General features: G+C 40.1%; 1 protein-coding gene across 23 annotated transcripts in view; it reads right to left on the reverse strand.

Moving 5' to 3' along the window:
• Window positions 1-426: 426 nt before the first annotated feature.
• Window positions 427-13,207, reverse strand: part of EPB41L3 (erythrocyte membrane protein band 4.1 like 3) — a 262,411-nt gene continuing 249,630 nt past the window's right edge. For 20 of the 23 annotated variants that reach the window (XM_083187591.1, XM_083187582.1, XM_083187602.1 and 17 more), the window contains 4 exons: window positions 10,835-10,933; window positions 5,549-5,629; window positions 5,035-5,151; window positions 427-1,699 (listed from right to left, as the gene is read on the reverse strand). In XM_083187591.1, the coding sequence (XP_083043717.1) occupies window positions 5,041-5,151; window positions 5,549-5,629; window positions 10,835-10,933 (291 nt within the window). In that variant the 3' untranslated portion in view covers window positions 427-1,699; window positions 5,035-5,040. The remainder of the gene's footprint in view (window positions 1,700-5,034; window positions 5,152-5,548; window positions 5,630-10,834; window positions 10,934-13,207) is intronic. The other 3 variants (XM_083187585.1, XM_083187586.1, XM_083187589.1) reach the window with 3 other exon arrangements.

Here is a 13,207-nt window from a genome sequence, read left to right on the forward strand (position 1 = left end):
ATGTAAATGATGTGTTTAAAAACAATGATGTTGTATATTAACAATCATTCTCTGCCAAGAGAGTTGCTTAACACACAGTCAATGTGAAGGGACTTTTTGAACTCTCTGTACAATCCATTGCATAATTCATAGTTCCACCAATTATAACATGCTGCCTTAAACTGGCCATACACCTAAAGATTTATTGTACAATCTGGCTGGTCGGAACCAAAATATATATGAGCAAATGACAGTTGACCATTTGCTTTGAAATGCTAAAAAACTGACAAAAACAGTCATTCAAATATCAGATTTGTGTTTGTTCCAACCAGCCAGATAGGTCAACAAATCTTTAGGTGTATGGACAGCTTTAATAACTATACTAATGTAACTTCCCAAATAATATAAACTTCAGAATGGGTGATTTACATATTACAAGAGGCAGAATAAGGTGTGATGTACAGCATTTATTGGCAAAAAAGAAATAGTGAGGGCTTAGATGCAATCATAAGGTCAACAAACAAAAGCAAGATAAAAACTCCTTCATTTTAAACTGATTATCTGCAAAACTTATTTTAATAGATGTCCAAGAGATTTCCTACTTTATATTCTGATTTGTTTTGACTGGAAACCATGGCTGGTGCAGACTAGAATAGCGTATTATACTGTTTTCCCAACAAGGTCAATACATTTTTATTTCACTATGCAGAAACAAACAAACATTCGCCATGGGTGATACAGTAGACAGTGTAATGGAATTATTTGCAGGATTCGGAACAATATATATAAGGTGGGGGGTTTCTGTACAGGTTAAGGCTTAGCTTTCAACTAGATATTAGATGCAGAGTAGGTTCTAAAATAAAACATTTATCACCGACAATGTAAATAAATTCAACAATACAAAAAAAAAACAACATAACAGAACAGTGTGATGCCGGAGTCTCACATATTTAAACTAAGGGTGTACACATGTTCTTTAGAGGAAATACACGTAATGTACACATCTAAGATTGCCAATGCTGATTTTCAGTCAGAAGGATTCAACTTAACAACATAAAAAAAAAATATTGATTTCAAGTTAAAATACTAAAATAATCAATAACCCCATGTGTCATTAAATGGGATATACAAAGTACACTTCATCAGCATTTCCTCTCACGAGATTAAGGGATTCTGTTTTAATTGGGTCATCATAATAAAACTGAGGAAAACAAATGCAATATTCAAGTTGTGTACTCAAAATGAAGTGTTTTATTGGCACATGTGAGGTGTCTTAGAACATAATACTCAGTACCTATACTACGTCTAGTATTTTATGGTAATTGTCATCTCATTTGTAAACAAAGGCTTATCACCTAACAAATTACACTTTGTTCAGAAGAAGGCATGGACTGTTTATGTAATACATTAAGTTCACGTATTGTAATATTGTGGTTTGTGTACGTGCAGATATAACTGGTAACTTATGACATGGAAAATAAAGAATGCTGCCTCTTTATATTTGCTTCATGCAATACTGATTTAATTATGCTGAACTGCATTGCTTTTAATGGGAAGATATGTCTGCCGATGTCTTTATAAATAGTCAAGCTAAATCCGTCAGGACTGTTATTCCCCCCCCCCCAGACAGAAGTCAGCCAGGTTCTGTCTGTCGGTCCGCAGAGGTGCTTGTATTCCTAATGGTGTACATGACTGAGCTTGTTTTCAAGCTCCGTTATTCCTGCAAGCAAGAGAAAGGCACAGTCAGGAGTGCACAGTAGGAAATTGGCATTGTCGCTCTAGATAAATCACAGTGGGAGAAAACACATCTAGTATCACAGATGATCTTTATCAGGAGATTTGACAGACTGCCATCGGTGAAGTCATTTTGGTAATAATGTCTTTCAAAGGCAATGTTCTGCAAATAAAAAATAGGCACAGAAACCAAAACGAATGTAGTTGTCCTTTTTATATGATTCACAACAGTATAAAATGCACACAGCACAAAAAGTATAAGCAACACTGCAGCCACCTGTGATCATTCAGCATCTGTAGCACATTGCAATATGTGGTCATTTAGTACATGATGGATGCAGACAGGGATTAAAGGTATTGGGACAAATAGTGTCACGTGACTACTGCATCAGTGAAAGCTGATGGAATAGTATTCCCTTTTTAAGATACATTTTAAAGCAGAAAAGAAAAATCACTGGTCACTGTGTAAGATCCTGGGATGGGAAGGAAAAGTTAAACACTTAAGGCAAAATATCACTAAATATGTGAAGAACAATACATGTCTGAGTGAGCTTTCTAACCAGCGCTCTGGCATACTGGGATACTGTTTTCTATATGTGCTGTGGTGCAATATTACAGTGTTATTTTTTCAGGCTACCTCACAAGGGTGTAGACAGTCAGAAGGGCAATAGTTGGCAGGTGCAAAAGGTCGACATGTACAAGTTCAACAGTACAAACGGTCAACAGGTATATAAGGTCGGTAGGGTTAACACGCCAACATAAAATTGGTCCACATGGAAGTAGTAGGTACAATATTTTTGTGTGAATTTTTTTGTATGTTAAACTGTATATATCCCAAATTAGGAATAACCAGTGGCAGCTCCGGAGGTGGGGCAGTCTAAAATTCAAATAAGAAATAGGAGAGAAACACTGCCAGTGAGTCAGTTGGGTACTGCAGTTGGTGGCAGTTGCTGGTCTCCCCTATTTGAATGTTGAACTGTGCTGCAGACACCCCCCCCCCCTCCTCTCACGGGTCATGCTTCAGATTCATCATGGCTCAATCTGCTCCGTTCCCCACATTTATGAATAGGTGTATACATGAATATGGTAGCTCAGAGACCATATCCCTGGCGATTCTGGCTAGAATGGCTCCTTACAGGAGGGTGATGGGTTTTAAGTGATGACCAATAAACAAAATGTATTTTGCTTGTAACTCATAAATAAACTAAAAACCTACAAGAACATTTTTCCCTGTACCACCCAATATTCAATCCAGAAAATGTCTGGTTAGTAGCATTCTTAGTATACTACCAGCTTGTCTGTCTGCCCATTGCTGCTCCCCTTATGTACAGTGTTCTTAATGCTCTAGAGCAGGCCTAGCAAACCTGTGGCTCTCCAGTTGTTGTGAAACTACAAGTCGCAGCATGCCTTGCCACCGTTATTTTATTAGGGAATGCTAAAACTGTAGCAAGACATGCTCAGATGTGTAGGTTTACAAAAGCTGGAGAGCCACAGGTTGGCCAGGGCTGTTTTAGAGTATCAGTAAGGAGTAGGGACGTGGCAGTAACTCAGAGGAATTGAGTTATATTGATTTATTTACAGTTTCTTATATAGCGCAGCAAATTCCGTTGCGCTTTACTATAAGCATAAGCTACACTGCCTACCAGTTTCACCATAGGGGACACTGGGATTGGTGTGCTGGTGGAATTGTTGATCAGACTTTCTGTAGTTAAAATCTCCATGCTGCCCAGTGACAGATCCTCTTTAAGAATAAACTTGCAAACCGTCAGTTTAATATGTATTTAAAAAATTGCATTTTCTAATAACACATACATTTTGTGTCACAGCTTACAAACCTCCCTTGTGTCATTTCAGATGTCAACTCTGCTACTTTCTATGGGCCAGATATACTAAGCTTGAAAAGTGATACAATTGGACAGTGCTAACGCACCAATCAGCTCCTACCTGTCACTTTTCAAACCCAGCCTGTGACATGACAGTTAGGAGCTGACTGGCTGGTGGTTTATCCCAATTTTATCACTTTTCAAGCTTAGTAAATCTGTCCCTATATATATTTATTATTTGGTCTGTGTTATGAATACTGTATGTCTTCCTTTGTCTCCAGGCATTTAGTGATACTTTCCCTTGACAGTGATGAAAATAAGATAAAATGACAGGATACAGCGCATAGATGAGACCATGGGAAACACCTTATGAAACGATACTGGTTAAAGAGGCAATTTCTTTTTCATCCTGTCTGTACCAGCGCTGGGTGATATTACTGGCACCAGCAGATGCTGTATGTACAGATACTAGACTGTCTGTACCAGCGCTGGGTGATATTACTGGCACCAGCAGATGCTGTATGTACAGATACTAGACTGTCTGTACCAGCGCTGGGTGATATTACTGGCACCAGCAGATACTGTATGTACAGATACTAGACTGTCTGTACCAGCGCTGGGTGATATTACTGGCACCAGCAGATACTGTATGTACAGATACTAGACTGTCTGTACCAGCGCTGGGTGATATTACTGGCACCAGCAGATACTGTATGTACAGATACTAGACTGCTTACAAATTTAGAATAAATAGATGGTTTCTGACATATAGCGTATTTATTTGGTCTACAACAAGCATTGGGTCGACACCATTAGGTCGACATGCAGAACGTTTGACATGGGTCTAGGTCGACAGGGTAATTAGGTCGACACAAGCATTAGGTCGACACGGGCAAGGTCGACATGGGGTTTTTACTGTTTATGAGTCGACGTGCCGACAGGCAGTATTTCATGTCCTACCATCCACTAGGATGTGGTGGGAGAATAAAAGTTTGCCGAGCGCAGCGAGGCACAGAGTCCGAAGCATGGCGAGCGCAGCAAACCATGCGAGGGGACGCGGTGCACTTTAACCTGTGTCCATGTCGACTGTGATGACATGTGGGTCAAAAAACAGTGAAAAACCCCATGTTGACCTTGCCCATATCAACCTAATGCTTGTGTCGACATAATGTCCCTGTCGACCTTTCAGCATGTCGACCTAATGGTGTCGACCAACTTCTTGTAGACCTATTAATCCATACCCATGCATTTATACGTGGAAGTGCCTCTTTAAAGCGAGCAAACAAAGGGGGATATGCTAGTACCAGGTAGCTATAGTGAGCATTGGGTTTACATCCGCAGACACACATAAGTCCCATAATAAAGGTATATTATGTACAAATGTGTTTTATTCATGCAAAAATAAGAAACCTGCAGGGTTGTCGCCAGTAAGCAAAGGGGAGGATGCCTTTTGCACATGCCAGCCTCAGCGTCCAGGAAAACCACGGATGCGTCTTACCTGTGGTCAGTCCTCCCCATCTTCAGGTGTGATCTCTGTCTCTTTATGTACCACTACTTTGGTCACTGACATGTCAGGGTGCTGCTCTTTGGCCTCTTTAATTGCCTGAGCCAGCGCCTAACGCAAGAAGATCCAAAAGGGGACGGAAACAAAAAGGAGGTGGAACATGCATGATCAGTGGAAAGGTGGATAATCATGACAAATAGTACACAATCTACAAATGAGGAGACACAATTCAACTTTAGAAATTAAGTGTTGCTGGTATACTAGAGTTGATACTTAGCCCAGTGCTCTCATATGGTATGTCAATTAAATCCTACTAAGTTACTTGGCTGAAGTTACAATGTAAAGAGGTCTGGGCTCGCTGTCACACCATGTTATTAGTAGCGGGGGTAAGAGGGCTAAGTATGTTCTCTGGTTACCGTTTCCTGCTGATCAGTCAGTCACACAGCGGTAATGGCATCTCCGGCAGCATAGAAAATACATAGAAAATGTTTCCTCTCTGCTACTTTACCTGATCATGGTCGATGTCTGCATCCCCAGTAATCACTATTCGCTTTTCAATTCTGGTCTCCGAAATGCCTCCTTTCACAGTCTATGCAGAGATGAAAATGACCATAAAATACATGTATCAGAAATGTAGTCGTGCAACAATTCATTGCTCCCTTATCAATCCTGACCGCTAATTCATGGCAGGCGATCCTGCTGTCTGCGGCTCGGGCACACGCTGTGCAGGTACAGATAAGAAACACGCTATGTGCAAGGTAATTGAAAGTAGTCTTCATATAATCTCTGGAGTGCCTGTGCAGTTTGCCTTTGCTGGCTTGAAATTAGTTTCCCCTTTTCAAGCGGCACTGTTCTAGCTAAGAGCCCCCCGAATCCCTGCACAATATGCTGTATCCAGCTTTCTGTAGTGGTATCTGTCTGCAGACATTCTTGTTAGGATTTAATTATTCTGTCATATTGTTTTATTCATACTTGTTGAATCTGCAAATCCCATGCATATATTCTGTAAAGTACCAGATACTGTAGCGGGTATCTGTGGGTATGAAACCCACCTACAAATATGACATTGGTAATATTAGGGGTGATTCAACACCGCTTGGTAAGCAGCGGTCGTTTTCTGCTTACCGAGCGGCTTAACGCCACCTGCCCGAACACCCAACACCGATTCCCCTCGGTACCATGCAAGAAGATGTGTTCTCTAACACATCCCTTTGCATGATTTTGTCAAGTTTTGTCTCCCTGTATTGTTCCTTTGTACGGCGCTGCGAAACACTTGTGGCGCCTTATAAATAAAATTATAATAATAATAATGATGCTCTGCTAGCAGGAGAAATCATTCCATGGTCATCGACCATCAAATTATTTGTCCTGCCTTCGGAAATAAAAGTCAGTCTGAACGGACTTTTATTTTCTTTACAAATCGACGAAGACGGGGCGGGCGCTGACGTCATGTGGCGCCAGCTGCCCACCCCCTTGCAGGCATCGGTCCGCCTGCATTCCCATGGAAACTCCCATTGTTTTTATGGGGATGCCCATAAAATGCTGAGCGTTCTCATGGGCAATCCCCATTTACCCCCCAGGCCCTCCCTCCACACAAGGAACGGCCCAGTGAGTGTGCAATGCGCCGATGCCGTTTGTTGCCGGGGTCTGCACCTACGCAAATACGCTCTTGCGCATGCGCAGACCCCCCCACCATCAGGACAAGGTCGAATTTGCCCCGTTTTGAATGGTGCTGAATCGCCCCCACTATGTACTACCTGACAGTGCAGAGTATGCCCAATAGTAGCAATTTTATTATGACATCACTTAAATTCCTTTAACTACAGTAATCTCTGTACGGGTGCCAATGACTACTGACATTTCCAACAGATTCTCAACTCCCCTGCTTAGTGGTAATAGAAGGCACTAGACGGGTGATTACGCAGCCAGCAGCTTCATGCTGATCACCGTAAGGCCCTGACAGGATATGCCCCCCGTCACCAAGTACTGATATTAATGCAAAAACTATCAAGGTTGGGGCAGAGGAAGTAAAAAAAAACACACACAGGGGGGCATAGGCAGACAATATATAGAACATCCAGATCACACGATGAATTATAAAAATATATTACCTGAATGAAATACACAAGCATAGTAACATACTGTAGTGTAAGTAACAATAAAGGTCAAGTAATATGCCACTATTGATTCACTTAGGAATGCATTATGTATGTGTATTCTGCAAAATCTGATTACACTCTCATTATCCATGTACGGAAATCAAGGTTTCTCTATGGAAGGTTTCAGAGAGAATTATGTATACTGCATAATAATGATGTACTGTATCTTTGTGAACAGAATTCATTTTGGTTATGTTATACAAACGTCTTATATCCTGTATACACATGAAGGCAATGCTCAGTGCTGCATTCAGGGATAACATAATAACAAAAAGGTGTTATTGTCTATTAAACAGCTATTTACTTTACAATCGATGATTGGGAAGAAACAACCCATAGAAATGCAAATGGTAAAGCTTAACCATCCAAAAGTAAAGCTAATAGGGGGCCAGACGTACTAAGCTTGAAAAGAGATAAAATGGAGAGTGATAAAGAACCAGCTCCTACCTGCCCTGTCACAGGCTGGGTTTAAAATTACAGATCGGAGCTGATTGGCTGGTGGTTTATCACTCTCCTTTTAATCACTTTCCAAGGCTCAGTACATCTGGCCCAGGGTAACTTCTTCTAAATGGCAGAGCAGGTACTGGGCCTAATTCAAACATGATTACATGGGTGCAAATTGACAGGTCGGGTGATTATCGATAGTCTGTGCATGCTTATGGCCCGTTGTACGCATGAACGATGCCATCCTGCTAAAAAATATTGCTGTTTTTTTTTATTATCGCTGGCCATGATGTCAGCTCCGGGCCCTGATCAGCCTGTTTTTCTCGCAGCCAGCAAGTAAGTCCTGAGCTACGCACAGACTGCACACATTGGAAAAATCATTTGATGGTGAGAGGCTTGCGAATGGATTTGCAGCTAGTTGCAGGCCTGCAATATTCTAAGCAGATAGCAGGCTTGCACGGGGCGTTATTTCATGCTGGGGGGGGGGGGGGGGGGGCGTATACCTGATCACAGGGTTCCACTGTCCTCCATCTTAACTGAGAACAATTGTGCTAGTATCAGATACTACTGCAGAACTATTCCAGCATATGCTGGTTGCCACAGCTTCTAGCCCAGAGCACAAGAAAAGCTAATTGAACCATGTAAATGTTGGAGTTAATATTACAGTATGAAATTCAAAGTAATTTACAATGAATAAAGGAACGTTCGTGGTTTTAGCTTTTTACGGGTTTTATACAGTATGTATTATACCCGCAGGATATGCTTCCGGCTTTTACCTCTTTTACAAGATGAACCAGGAAGCAGTAATGTTAATCAGGAAGCAGTAATGCTAATCAGGAAGCAGTAATGCCAAGATGTATTACAAGGTTGGATGCTGGAGTGGAGGAGTGAAAACTCCCCCTCCGACGATCCCTGTCACAGCCCCACAGCATATCAGCCTAGTGCTAAAGCTGAGTCCGGGGTTCTGCGGGCTGCTGTGATATGCAACACTGCTGCAGATCCTGAAAACCACTGCCAGCACATATACTAGATACATTTTCACATGTATGTTATATGTGCTTAGCTGCACCCCCTACACTAAGTAGTCGGAACTCCATTTGGGACTGTTCATATGTGGGGTTTTTTTGTAGAAAGTCACTGAATGATCTATGTCAAAATATCAATTTCCAATTTATTCAGAATCTGTAGCAATGGAACATGTTGGGAATTGGGTGATTTTCTCAAGGCGCTGTAGTTATAACAGGGTAAGCCTATGTCAATTTTAATTGGCTGAATAGCTCTCAAGACTATTTCTTCTTGTGCTGAAAATGTCTTTGATACTTAAACATATGCTTTGAATGATAACTAGGGAAGAAACTTCAACTATCAAAGGAGTCATATTCTCAAGGCTATAAAATCACTGCTCCTGCCAGTATAAATGATCACAAAATTGCCTTCAGCTAATTTGATTCATCCTCAGATAGCATTTGCCAGAGGGTAATCAAGATGGGAACTGCAGCGTCTGTTCTGTTATGAAGTACTAAGATTGGTGAAGTATTAAGAATACAGACTTAGTGGCGGGATGCTGGTTATAGTATATGAGACAAGTCTAAACAGAAATATTGTTATAAGAAACATATACATCTACGTCTTATATTAATCATCTATACACTTTTAGTATTGCTGCAGTTTTTGTGTAATGACCTAACAACCCTTGCAGGGTGAATGTTGTAAGATGTGACTTTATTATAAGGATTTCTTAATAATCAGTCATCACTAGTAGTTGACAATGGCTTCAGCTGCCTTTAAACAGGTATTACATCACATAGCATACTGTATAGAGAGTTTAATGTATCAAGCATTGAAAAGAGTTGATAAGTCCAGTGAAGGAGTTGCCCATAGCAACCAATCAGCTTCTCACTATCATTTATAGAATACACTTAATAAATACCTTCTCAACGCTGATTGGCAGCTATGGGGAACTTCTTAACTGGTCCACTCCATGCTTTTCACTGCTTGCTGCAGATGTGTCCTCTCTCATCTTTGCTGCAGTCATGGTACACAGCTTTTTAGGCCTTAGTCGTGAGCCCATTTACCAAGGCTGTGCATCTTGTTGTGCACCCCCCCAAATGCATTGTATTCGCATTGCTGTACACGTAAGACACACAAGCAGATTCTGCTGATTAAAATGATATGCATCATGCCTATATTCTGTGTGCGACTGCATCTGCATACAAAATGCTACATTATTATTTTCCTGAAAAACAATTAAACATAGCAATTCATATGCAGCTACAGCTGAAGTCGCACACAGAATAAACACGTGCTGCATACCATGAGGCTGCTTGTGCATCTGATTCATACAGCGAAGCAAATAATGGAAGCATGTGGAATTAAGTCTGTGCTTTGTTTATGTCTCACTAGGTTAATAAATCAGCAGACAGTGTAAATAAAAACATCAATGAGCAAACATTGTTTTGAAGGATCAAATCTAGAACCACAACTTGTCATTCATTTATTATGTCATTCTTGGTAAATAAAAAAAAATAAAAAAAAGAGAGATAAAAGTATTTTGTTAAAAGCAGTGACTACATTTCTTAACCACAACTCAACAAGCATTGTCTACCGTCATATACTAGAGAAGCGATACATATATTTGCAAAATGAGAAGCATGCATGGTGACCATGTCACAAGCAGTCTGGTATGGGTGTGTACTAATTCTGAAATATGATGGCATGAAGTACAGATAGCTAGGCAATTAACTTAATCAGTGAAATCCATATTTATAGGGTGCATCTGTTATACCCAGAGGGTAATGACCTTTTATACTAAATATATAACATAGTTAAACTATGTGAGGCTAAAAGCCATACACAACACTTTTAATGTGACAAATCATTGGAATATTTTACTCTTAGTCAGAGGGAATTGTGTGTTCTCTATATGACGTTCCCCTACATTCTACGGTTTGTAACCACTAAGGTTCTGGACTTGAAAGAAGGGAAATCATCACCTTTGCTTTTAATAGAAGAATGAAACTGTTCCTACCTCAGAATTTAATCTGCAATATGTGTAGCTGATAGGTACATTCATGTCTTAGGGACCAGTAAATGTATCAGTTATGATAATTAGGCATCGATACTAGCCATTTCTGCCAAGTGACCTCATTCCTTACCCTATGTAGATATGGTAATATGCCGTCAAGACTTACTTTGGTAATGTGTGTAGTAGTTGTAGTGCCAAGAGTTTCTGAAGTAATTGTCTGAGCGCTCATTAATACACCAGGATCTGTGTCAGGGCGGGATACCATCTAAAAACAAAGTGATGCAGGTACTTGGATTAGGCACTTTATTGCGGGACATTATGGTTACTAAATCTAAACTGTATACTGATCCAATATGGGAATATCTTTTATCATTCACAAATATATGTCTAACTACCAAGATACCATGGCAGAATTTAAAGCTGCATTACTACCTATCAATGATCCTTCCAGTTTCATACTATTCAAGAATGGGGGAATTGGTGGAGGATATCTGAGAAGGGTGGACAATCAGAAGCATCTATAAAGGGCATTAGGGAGGTGCCACCTATGGTCCTTACAACCCTCCTCTGTAGCCATTTTTAAGTGACAAAATGATGTATGGCCAAATAGGTGCCAGTGCGACTTTTGTTACCTAGTAGAAAGCAAGATCCTGTAATTAGCAATCTTACACGTTAAGGGACTCCGAAAGGTATTTTGCAATGTGTTATACCAAACTATCTGCAGCTGTATCCTGATAAGCATACACATATATTTGTGATTATAACTGAGAACATTTTTTAACATGATAACCTGTATTTCAGATTATCTGATGCTTTATTTAATAACATAAGCTAAATTAAGTCTTGCTCTATATTTGCATTGTCCCCTCACAGAAGTTCAGCAAGGATCACATTGAGCAGTAGATTGATCATGGATAGCAAGCCCATTAAGTTCAAAGCAGTAGCAGTCATTTTGATTGCAGGTGGGGTAAAGAGGCATTGTTTTTGTCTTTTTGGGGGGAGGTGGGGGGGGGGGGGTAAAGACCAGTCTACTTTCTGCGATGAGAGGCCTATTGGCTTTCCAGGAGACTCATTAGAGTTGATTTGTCCTGTTTAATCTATTAGGAGAACGTATAGAATGGATACTTCTTCCTGTTGTGGCATGTACTGCATAGTACACTGCATACTATACAAACAGAGTCGGGAAGCTAAAATGCTTACAATACTTCATAGATCATTTTCTGTTTCATTGCTAAGACTGCAACTTATAGTCAGTAACCATTCAGTGAATGAAAACAGAGATCTGCGCTGAATCCTATAGGCTAGGAGAATACAATAACTAACTTTGAGAACCTCAGAAGATGAAGGGTAAGTAACCATTACCCACATAGAGAACTATAATGTTTCTCCATTGATACAAGTACATACTGTAATATTTTTGTAGATTGTTTTATTATATATTATACATACACCCACTTTAATAAGTTTGGCTGAAATATTTTTGCTTGCATTTAAGTCTGATTTAAGTTAATGACCATTATGTTCTGAATCATCTGAATATGGACGCAGGTCTTTTTATTTCAATGTCTAATCATTTTAATGACAATGCATATGAAGACAGGATGAATGGATGGATTTTGGTCAGAAGGTTTCAACACCAGTCTCAACAATCCACAACAGGTCATGTTTTCTGGAATCATGCACAGATGAGATCTATTTTGCAGGGTCAGTAATTGTTCCACCTGTTTCCATAGACAAAAATGATGAAAACATGTCTTGTTAGGGGAATTTGAGGATTGGAGGGGAGAACCATTGTTTAAGGGAAATAAACTGTAGATTTATATAACCACTCTGTTGTTTCTATGGAGTGCAATCGTGTCAGGTGCTTGACCGCAGTGTCGCGTCAGTGAAAACAAAAATGAGACTCAAGTCACCTTCTGGCTTTAGGTACAGCAAGTGGTTCTCAGAGGGGATTACTGATTTTGCTGAATGTGAGGGATATAAGTAACAAAAACTCCAGTAATAGTTAAAGCATGCATTCATATTTTTAGAGTTTGGCCACTAGTTTTTAAAATATTTTCTAGTTTCCAAACCAAGTGGCTCCATATTTTAAGTTGATACACTTTAGTGCGGTAGTTCTTCCTAAACTGCCTACACGCAAGGAGCTCTGGTCACCAACTTGTTACAGACCAATCTGTCATGGAATGCTTTACATATTGCCCCAAAATAATTGACCAAAATCAAGTTGTTACTGATTCAGTTTAGATGGTCTTCATACAAAAATCTGATCGAACAATGGCCACATCTGCGTAAACCCAACTTCATCACAGCAGGCCATCTGTTACAGAGCAATTAGTCCTACAGGTGTGTTTGTTGCCAAATTAGTTACAACTCCAGTTGTTCATTAATGACCATATCTGCCCGCAAGCGGCTATCTGTGGTTTTCCTGACTCTCATGAAGGACAATTTCCATGACATTAAAACACTGAATGGCACAGAAAGAACATAACTTTCATTTGGGTAATGCATTACTTGAAGCCTTTTATACATAGTTAAATAA

The sequence above is a fragment of the Crinia signifera genome, chromosome 5, assembly GCF_055691185.1.
Source record: "Crinia signifera chromosome 5, ASM5569118v1, whole genome shotgun sequence".
Taxonomy (NCBI): Eukaryota; Metazoa; Chordata; class Amphibia; order Anura; family Myobatrachidae; genus Crinia; species Crinia signifera.